The sequence below is a fragment of the Alexandromys fortis genome, unplaced genomic scaffold, assembly GCF_014885135.2.
Source record: "Alexandromys fortis isolate MF-2015 unplaced genomic scaffold, M_Fortis_MF-2015_v1.1 scaffold_7, whole genome shotgun sequence".
NCBI classification, from domain to species: Eukaryota; Metazoa; Chordata; class Mammalia; order Rodentia; family Cricetidae; genus Alexandromys; species Alexandromys fortis.
In genome coordinates, this window is record NW_026067920.1 from 7,306,714 (window position 1) to 7,317,069 (window position 10,356).

The 10,356-nt window shown below is 46.9% G+C and overlaps 1 protein-coding gene across 2 annotated transcripts in view; it reads left to right on the top strand.

Moving 5' to 3' along the window:
- Positions 1–10,356, top strand: part of Ascc2 (activating signal cointegrator 1 complex subunit 2) — a 43,873-nt gene that overhangs the window by 17,624 nt on the left and 15,893 nt on the right. For both annotated transcript variants that reach the window (XM_050141035.1, XM_050141034.1), the window contains 7 exons: positions 1,279–1,389; positions 2,355–2,467; positions 6,403–6,477; positions 7,955–8,062; positions 8,266–8,334; positions 8,535–8,609; positions 9,851–10,037. In XM_050141035.1, the coding sequence (XP_049996992.1) occupies positions 1,279–1,389; positions 2,355–2,467; positions 6,403–6,477; positions 7,955–8,062; positions 8,266–8,334; positions 8,535–8,609; positions 9,851–10,037 (738 nt within the window). The remainder of the gene's footprint in view (positions 1–1,278; positions 1,390–2,354; positions 2,468–6,402; positions 6,478–7,954; positions 8,063–8,265; positions 8,335–8,534; positions 8,610–9,850; positions 10,038–10,356) is intronic.

Genomic DNA, 10,356 nt, shown 5'->3' on the forward strand with positions numbered 1-10,356 from the left:
CCTGGTTTACATAGTAAGTTCCAAGCCAGCCATGGCTATAAAGTGAGACCCTGTCTCAAAAAAAAAAAAAAAAAAAAAAACAAAAAACAAAAATAAAAATTTAATTGCAAAACAAAGATAATATGTCCCAGAAGGATGGTTTAGTAGGTAAAGGTGCCTGCCACCAAGCCTGAGGACCTGATTTTTTTTTAAGATTTTATTTATTTATTATGTATACAACATTCTGCCTCCATGTATGTCTGCATGCCAGAAGAGGGCACCAGATCTCATTCCAGATGGTTGTGAGCCACCATGTGGTTGCTGGGAATTGAACTCAGGACCTCTGGAAGAGCAGCCAGTGCTCTTAACCACTGAGCCATCTCTCCAGCCCCTGAGGACCTGATTTTGATCCCCAGAACCCACATAGTATAAGGAGACAATGAGCTCCCACAATTGTTCCCTGACTTTTACACACATGTCCATACACACACACACACAGAGATTAAGAAGGAAGAAAGACAGTACTACCAATTCATTCTTACTTGATTTTATAACAGGTTCATTTTCAACTCTGTTAATTTGTCTTTTGTTAATAAAGCTCTGGTGATCACTGAATGTGATGGCTCACATCTGTAATCCCTGCACTTGGGAAGTAGAGACAGGAGGATTAGGGGTTCTAGATCTTCATCCTTATCTGTATAATGAGATCAAAGGCCTGCATGAGACCCTTTTCAAAACAACACATACACACATATATAAAATCACCCTATAAGCTGTCATCTACAAAGGAGTCTAAACATTTCTTAAATGTTGCTGAAGGTATTTCTCAGGTATTATCATATTTTGTTGAGTCTGTCCAGTTAAGTCATAGATGCGGGATTCTTGGGACTTTATATTTTATATGCATGTTGTATGTGTGCTTACTAAAGATGGAAACTCAGAGTTCTGTTTTTGAGACCGGATCTCACTGTAACGTTGGCTAGCCTAGAACTAAGTATGTAGACATGGCTGGCTTTGAATTAAAAAAGATTCACCTATCTCTGCCTTCTGAGAGCTGGGATTAAAGGTGTACATTATTACCTCACCTAGCCTGGAACCAGGGTCTTACTTGGCCTGCACGCTGTCACTGAGCCACACCATCAACCCTACATGGTTTGTATTTAATCCTATTCACCATCCCATTGGATGGTCTGTCCCGAGATTCCAAGGCAGTTCTTGGGTCACCTGCTCCTAGTTGTGGGGCGGGGATCCTAGGTGCTTGTTCAGGATATGAAAGAGAGCCCTTTTTGCCTTTTTTAGGTCTTCAGCAATATCCTCCAGCACTGTGGCTTGCAAGGGGATGGGAACAGCACCACACCCCAGAAACTTGGAGAGAAGGGTCGGTTGACTCCTAGTGACATGCCTCTCTTGGTACGTTTGCTCCTGGGCCCGGCTTCTTTGGGCTAGAACCCTTAAGCCTGGTTACCCTGGAGCTAAGATGATGCCAGGCACAGTGGTTTCTTCCCTGCCTTTGACCTCTTTTTTTGATATAATCTGTATTTCTACCTGCCCTGTGGGTTAAGCTTTAAAGAAGGTTTTGTGGAGAACTGGGTCCACCCTCAGGTAGCTTTGCTCTGTGGGCCCACTTCTTGAGCCAGTCATCGATTCAGGGAGTGTATCCCAAGAGACCATGCTGAGCCTGGGGGATAAAGCAGAAGCAGACATGGTACCCATCTCATGTCGTTAGAACTTTAATGAGAGTGACATACAGAAAGTACACTTCACAGGACCTCGGTGCTGTGCTAAGCACTACAGATAGCTGGGATGTGGCAGCTGTGAGCTACCTTCTTGGCATTTGCCATCTGGTGGGGAAATATCTGTTGAGCAAGTGCTTCAGAAGAGTACGTGCCAGGAGCCATGGGAACAAATCATCTTAGCACTCTGAGCCTCAGTTTCTTTATCTGTAACTTGAAAAGCCACCCAGCTTGCTTCTTCAGGATGGCATGAGACTCAGCAGAACAGATGAGCAAACACCCTCTGTTCTGTGTACCCTCTTCAAAATGTGAGCAAGGGGTGGGCTTGCTGCTCCTGTCTCCCCTGGCTGGATGGTTTCTCTCGGCACAGTGTTCAGATTCAGTGTTCATTTTCCTGCAGCATAGAAGAGACTATCAGAATTATAGGTGACGTTAGCCATCATTGAGTGCAATGGCAAGCTATAAGACAGGATGACTACGTGGCCCAGGTTGCCTTCCTAGAGATGGACCATTCAAGGCTGTCTCTGGGGCCTCCACTTCCCTGTTTCTCCTCTCAAGCAACTTCCTGCCTGCTGGGGACTCTGCACTCTGCAGAGCTGTCTTGGGGCTTGAAAATAATACTGTGTCTTCTCTTGACAACAGGAATTAAAGGACATTGTTCTCTACCTATGTGACACCTGTACCACACTCTGGGCCTTTCTGGACATCTTCCCTTTGGCCTGCCAGACCTTCCAGAAGCATGACTTTTGTTACAGGTACATTGGGACTTCTGCGTGCTAAAGTAGGGGCTCCGGTCCATGCATCACTCATACGCATATTGACTGTTCCTTAGAGTATACTAACTAGTCCAGGGCCTGTCTCAAGATGGATGGATAGATAGATAGATAGATAGATAGATAGATAGATAGATAGATAGATAAAATAAAAATAACAGGAAAAGGAGTTGGTAATAAAAAATGAGGGGTCCCCTGTTTGCCAGAGTGTGAAGTGTGGTGAAACCCTGGCAGGAGTGGGCCTTCATTCTATAGGTAGTGGAAACCACTGGAGAGCCCATACAAAGACTGTGCTGGGATGGAGAGAGCTCAGAGGAACTTCCAGGAGGGAGACTCTGCCCACTTAGCATCATGAGATCTTTCTGTGCAGTGAGAAGGTGGGGAACATGGACTTGGGCATTCCCAGGCTGGTGTGAAAGGACCAGCAGCCTGCTCATTGCCTTTCCCAGTGGCCTGTAGCTGTTGCTTTTGCCAGGCATCTCTCTCAACCATTTGCAGCAGCTTCTGGGAGCTGCCCAACTCCATTTGCCCACCCATCTATCCGTCCATTCTGTCATTTACTCACCCGTTCAACAAAACATTTATCTAACTCTAACACGTGCCAGAGATGGCAGCTGGTCCTCTGACTCCTCCTTGGTCTTCTCTGCTTGTGAGAGGCAGACATTTGATCAGCTTCCCTGGGATTATTAGAATAAAATGCTGACCAGTATTCTCAAGGGAAAAAAGGTCTTGGGTTAGGACTGTGGCTGTCCATTTTAGGGAGGAAGGTGTTTCATTATGATAAAAGAGCATGTGGAAATGTAGAAAAGATGGAAAGCCAGAATCTGAAACCACTCTTAGGAGTTACATTGCTCTCAGCATTTTTGTTCTGCCTGTTTTCATTTACTTTAAGCATTTTTCTCATTTTGTCCAAGCATCTCCCCCAGTAAGCACAGATGGCCTCTGAGGGAGGAAGCTTTGGAAGAGCAGATTTTTCCTACAAGAGGAAGCAGAAGAGTTCCCACCCATCTTGGAGTACGTGGAAGAGTTGCACTTTGGAAGTGACTCTGCCTTTGACTCATGTTTAGCCTGCAGCTGGCCAGCTTGTTGCAGCCTGTACTGCAAGCTAGGAAATCCTTTGCTAGCTACACCAACATATACACAGCCCCCTGTTCGCACGGCTCCTGGTTAGGGGGTCACTCTGACCCACAGAGCTCTTTCCCTTGGCCCTCTCGCCATCCAGTGTGCAGCTTCTGCTCTTGGGTCATGTGTCGGTAGTGCTTTCACTTTGACAGAACTCAAAAAGTGCAAAATAGGGCTGGAGATGGCTCAGCAGGTAAGAGCAGGGCCTTTCTTCTGAAGGACAGAGTTCATTTCCCAGAACCCAGTCTGAGTCAACAACTGCCTGTAGCACCAGCTCCAGGTCTTCTGGCCTCTGTGGGCACCCTCACATATGTCACACACACACACAAAACTTTAGAAAAATGTAAACTCTATGGCAAACTGTCTCCCTCCCCCTATATAGTTCTTTCCATCACACGTCAACACTGTCATAGTTTGGGTGGAATTTTCCAAAGATGTGCAGTATAGGAAAATATGCACATTTTACATTCCTCTCCCTTTGCTTTAACAGTGATGAGAATGGAACCTAGGGCTTAATAAATGTTTAGTAGGGACTCTACCACTCTACTATGCTCTCAACCCCACCCCCTTTTAAAAAATTGAAAACTGGGGTTGGGGAAAATGCTCAGTGCCTCCAGTGTGACTGGGCAGCACTGTGCATCTGGCATACTGGACACCAGAGACAGTGTGTGTGTGTGTGTGTGTGTGTGTGTGTGTGTGTGTGTGAGAGAGAGAGAGAGAGAGAGAGAGAGAGAGAGAGAGAGAGAGAGACTTTTTATTCGTTATTTGCTATTTCAAAATAAATGACATTGTATCCACATCACTTTGTACCTTTGCAAGCATATTTGAGGATTAATTCCTAGAAGTAGAAATGCTGGGACAGATGGTATGTGCATCTTTAATTCTCACTTTTCTTGCCAAATCACCTTCCATGGGAGTTGTTCCAGTTTACCCACTAACAACACAGCCTGGCAAGTGTTGAATCAGCTTGGGCCTAACTGCCCTCTCTGGCCTCTGCTGATGCTGTGTCTAGCAGGGCCTGTTCCTTTTGGCTTGGCTGTTCTCTGCCACTGCAGTGCTGCAGTGAGACAGACATTGCAGAAGCCAGCCAGAGGATGGGCACATGCTTCAGAGCACCTGCAAGCACCACTCAGCACTACACTGGGCACATAAGTGCATCTCTGATTCGGGGAAGCAAGATGTTTGGAGGAAGAATTACACCCTAGAAAAACAACAGCTGCTCTGTCAGTTATCAGGGCAGCATGTTCTGCGCGCAGTGAATCTGGCCCCCGGAAGAAAGACTCCGTGGTTGAGTATAGCCAAGTAGTACACAATGAGGCCTGGAATGCTTCAGAGTTTGAGAAGGACAGGGCGAGGAAGAGATGCAGGAGGAAAAGGATAGCTGCCTCCCGGGCTTGCTCACCCATACTAATCTCAAATGTCTAGGCTCAAGCCATCTTCCTGCTTCAGCCTCCCAAGTAGCCGGAAGTATAATCATATGTAACTGTACTGAAACTCATAATTTATGTAATGTATAATATTTTGAGAAAAATCCAGATCTTATTTATGTGTATGAATGTTTTGCCTGCATGCATGTGTGTGCAGCATGTCCATGCCTGATGCCCGTGGAGTTCAGAAGAAGGCATACAGATCCCCTGGAACTGGAGTTACAAATGGTTGTGAGTCACCAAGTGGGTGCTAGGAACCAAACCCAGGTCCTCTGGAAGAGCAACAAGTGTTCTTAACCACATAGCCATCTCTCCGATCCTGTGTGTTTATAATTTTTTTATTGTTTTGCTATTGAAACAGGGTCTTGCTGTATAGTCCAGGCTGGCTTCCAACTTGTGATCCTCCTGCCTCAGCTTCCCAAATGCTAAAATTACAAGCATAGACCACCACATCTAGCTTTTAACTTTTTATTAAGAGCTGTAGAAAACGGGCTGGTAAGTCCCAGCACTCATATCAGGCAGCTCACAACCATCGTAACTCCAGCTGCAAGGAATGGCCCCTTCCTCTGACCTCTGTGGGTATCTGTACTCGTGTCCACTACCAACTGACAGACAGACACACACACATCATTAAAATAAATCATTTTTAAAACAAGAATTATAGTTAAACCAACTGGCTTAGTTCATAAAACAAATATGGAGTATATGATACATTTGAGTCCTGAGCACATTTAGCCTGTTCTGAATAAGCACATTGTGTTAACATTGTCACATGTAAACAATTTATAGAGATTCCAAGTCATGCAAGAAACTAAAACTTCATATCTTAGAACCCAAGTGAGAAAAATTATTGGTAACTGTGATTTCAAGACTCCTAGGGCTGGCATATTTTGAGCAAGAAGAAAGATAATCTCTCTGTTTCATAATCCCAGGGAGTCCTTGTAGCCCTCTGGTCCCTTTGTTAGATACAGCTATGGTCATTTTCCATAATGGAGCAATATAGTACATCATTCTGGGGTAGGCTCAGGAAGGCCCCTGGGTAGCTCCTAGAAAGTTGGTATAGGATGGGATGGGAGCAGGGAGTTGACTCAGTACAGCAAAGTGAGGCCCTGAGTTTGATCTCTTCAGAACCCATGTAAAAATGTGAGGTGCTGGGGAGGTAGAGACAGGAAGATCCTGGCCTTCTGACAAGTCAGCCTAACCTAATTGGTGAGCATCAGGACTGCTTTCCTGAGACTAGCACTGAAGTTAGCCTGTGGCTTCCACACACACAAGAACACCCACATGGATTTATGGGAGAAAGAAATAACCCTTTCTGCTCTGGTATTTATGAATTAATCTGGCCTTTGCCTGTGTTTGCTTCTGCAGACTAGCTTCCTTTTATGAGACGGCAATCCCTGAAATGGAGTCTGCAATTAAGAAGAGGAGGCTTGAAGACAGCAAGTGAGGCAGGGACAAAACTACAAATGTTGTGTGGGAAGGGAAGCCTAAACAGGCTGTGGCATCCTCACTACTAGGGCAGAGTGGGAAACCGAAGACCGTGGTTGCGTGGTCTCCTAGTCCTGGACTTGGTGGTCTTCTAGCCCTGCTTTGTTATTTTTGTTATTGTTTTTTTAACTCTAAGGTTTTCATTTTATTTTTTATCTTGTGTACTGAGGATTGAACCCTTGGTACATGTTCTTCCACTGAGCTACACTCTAAAACCTTAAAGATTGGTTTTGTTTTTGTTTTGTTGGCGGGGGGGGGGGGGGGGGGGGGGGGGGGGGGGGGGGGGGGAGGAGCAGGGTTCAAGACAGGGTTTCTTTTTGTAGCCCTAGATGTCCTGGAATTTACTTTGTAGACCAGGCTGTCCTCAAACTCACAGAGATCGCCTGCCTCTGCCTTTCACGTGCTGGGATTAAAGATGGGCACATCACTACCACCTGGCAAAGATTTAAAATATATATGCTTTGTGAGGACTTAAAGAGAAATACTTTGGCAAGTAGAGATTTATCATTTACTTGCTTTATTTTTTCTTAATCTTTATTTAGCTCTTTGAGAATTTCCTACAATATATTTTGACCATATTCACCCCTCCACCAACTTATCCATGATTCACCCCCCACCTACCCAACTTTATTTTCTCTCTCTTTTTTTTTCTTTTCTTTATTTTTTTTCTTCACATATCAGGTCAAATCTGTGCTCTTGGATATGTGACCTTCCACCGTGGTGTGCTCAACCTACCTGGGGTCACTCACACCTTTAAAGAAAACTGACTCTCTCTCCTGATAACTGTCAGTTGCCAATAGCGCCTAAGCTAGGGGTGGGACTTTGTGCTCCACCTCCCCCTGCATACTGGGATTTGCTCTGGTTTGAGTTGGCATGTGACTTGCTCATTTTGTCATAATTGCTGTGAGTTTATATATGCAACTGTCCTGCTGTGTCCAGAAAACACTGTTTTCTTGTAGTCACCCACAGCCTCTGGCTCTTACTTTTCAAGCCTTCTGCAGTGATTCCTGATCTTGGGATAAGGGGGTTTAATATAGATGTACCATTTGGGGTTTGGCATTCTGTAAGCTAGCACAAGCAGAGATGCAAATATTAATTGTACACTGTCTTGCTACAGGCCACCTTATGAGGATTGTCTGAGAGTCCTTCTTGGCCACTAAATCCATTAATTCCGTGTCCCCCAGATCTTAGCAGATTATGTCTGGTTCCTGCACGTAAGCTCAGCTGTTGTTTCAAGTTCTTGGTAACTGACCTTGCTGCTCCTACCCTCTCTTTAACTGAGAAGTGGTCTGGAGCCAGCTGGCTACCCAGTATTTATAGCCTTTTCTCAGCTGCTCCCATCAGTGGCCTTTAGGATTACCTCAGTTGTGGGGAAGTTCCCATGGTTTCTTTCATCTTTTAAGTCTACTTCTCTTCTCTCTGACCGGCGAAGGCTGCTAGGTGACATGTGGCAGAGGCTCTCCCACTCCAAGAAAAAGCTAATGGAGGTGTGTCACATCATCCTGAACCAGATCTGCCTCCTTCCCATTCTAGAGAGCAGGTGAGCGCCACGGAAACTCTACACATGGCAGGTGTTTCTCATCACTCCTCCCCTCTTTCTTCCTCTCTGCCAAACATAATGGGAACCCAGAAAAATGCCTTTCTCCAACTGGCCAGAGACTGCAGAGGGGTAGGGTAAGCATCCAAGGGGCCTCAGATCATCATGCATTGCATAAGCTCATCTTCCCTCGTGTCCTGTCCTAGCAATGACAACATTCAAGGCTTCATTGAAGAATTCCTCCAGATCTTCAGCTCCGTGCTGCAGGAAAAGCGGTGAGTGGGGCTGAGCGGATACCAGCTATGGGACAGGCCCGTGTCTCTCTCTCCAGTCCCATGAAGCTTGCACAGCTTACATACTTACATGGAGCAGAGGTTCTGGAGCCTGTGGTTGGTAGCAGACATGAGGTGACCTTCTGGAGTACATGTTCCTATGGCTCCAGCCCTGACCCACCTTCCTGTGCTCTGCCCCGCAGATTCCTCCGGGACTATGACTCATTCTTCCCTGTAGCTGAAGACATCAGCCTACTACAGCAGGCTTCCTCAGCCTTGTATCCTACTACAGCTCACTGTGCCAAGGCCTGACTAGGTCAGACATGGCATTCTGGGACCCAGAGGGGCAGAAGGCAACCCCTAGAATACTCAAATCACGAAGTCTAACGAAGGCCCTGTTCCTCTTTTTCTAGAAGTGACAACTGCTCTGATGCTTGGGGCAAGGGAGAGCCTGCTCTCTCTAGATGTGTTCTGAGGCTCTGGTCTGTGTGTTCAACTTGTACTCTAGAAACCTTGAAGCCCATTGTACATGAGGACAAGTAAAGTTGCCGCTAGGAAGTATCACCCGAGGAGAAGGAGGACTATACCTCACAGAGCAGAGCTCAGGGTGGGCACCAGAGGAAAATACCCAAGCCAGAAATAGAACAAATAGAAGATGCCCTGGTCCAGGCTTAGGTTAAGGACAGTCATGTTTCCAGGGGTTTGGAGGACAAAAAAAACTGGGTCTTTGAGGAGCCCTCAAATGTCGTGTGTGGCTGTCTGTAAGGCAATGGGCAGGAGTGTCTGGTGGGGGTGTGGCAAGTGAGCTGGGATTGACCAACATTCAGGACCCTTGTGTGATACCCATGAAGAAGTTTGGGCTATGTGCGTCAGATGCTGGGGAGTGGGGAGTTGGGAAGCAGAATGACATGGGTTGTTACTACTCTGGAAAGGCTCTATTTGGCTCTGGGAGAGAATGCTGGCCTGGGACCACCAGAGACTGAGATCGCTGTTACAGGCCTCCCTGCATGGGTCATGAGGATTTGGTAGAGTGAGGGTGTGGGGGCAACTCCGATTTCTAGCCCAGTGCCCAGAGTGGCAGAGAAAAAGAAGGACTAGGAAAGAGCTGCCCTTTGGGCCATTTTCTTGCTGAGTTCAGTCCTGACTCAGGGACCTCCAGTTGGCCTTTGCCCTTTTCAGAATACCCTCAGCTTGGTGGACAGAAAGTCCAGTGAAAGTACTGTTGGCCCTCCTGAATATCCGAGCAAAAGTAGCTGTGGGATGATCTAAAAGTCTGGACACTGGTGGTAATCCCCAACCCTGTCTGCCCTGAGCTGCTCTGCCGAGCAGCGGTGCGAGGGTTCGAGGCCTGTGTGGCAGTATTCTCTCTAGCACGCTGTTCCACATGGCATCCACCAGGCAGGCCAGCAGGCCCTGGCAAAGCCTCATGGTCAGATGCTGGACAGGGACTGCAAAGTCATACTACCCAGAGCTGGGGAGGTGGTTCCTGAGCGAGAGAGCCCTTAACACTGCCTCATAGGGATGAGACCCGGACTGCCTACATCTTACAAGCTGTGGAAAGTGCATGGGAAGGGGTGGACAGACAGAAAATCAAGGACACTAAAGAACCATCGCAGGCCAAGGATCCTAATAATGGAGTCACGACGGCAGTGAAGCCAGTCAGTGAAAGGCCATCACAGCTGGAGAACTCAGAGGAGGATGAGGAGGTGTGTATCTGGGAGTTCCTGCCCCTGATCCCTGGTTCCCTAGCCTTCCTGGCCACCTCTTGAGAGATAGGCAAGTGGCCAAGTGCCCTTGTTTCTGTTTCAGGGAAAAGAGTCCATTGGAATGGTAGCCTCCAGCACTGGGGCTGCTGTAGTACCCTGGGGATAGAAGAGAACACAGCCCTTAAACTCTTAAACTTGGTGCCTCTCCTCTCCTCTCCTCTCCTCTCCTCTCCTCTCCTCTCCTCTCCTCTCCTCTCCTCTCCTCTCCTCTCCTCTCCTCTCCTCTTCTCTCTCTCTCTCTCTCTCTCTCTCTCTCTCT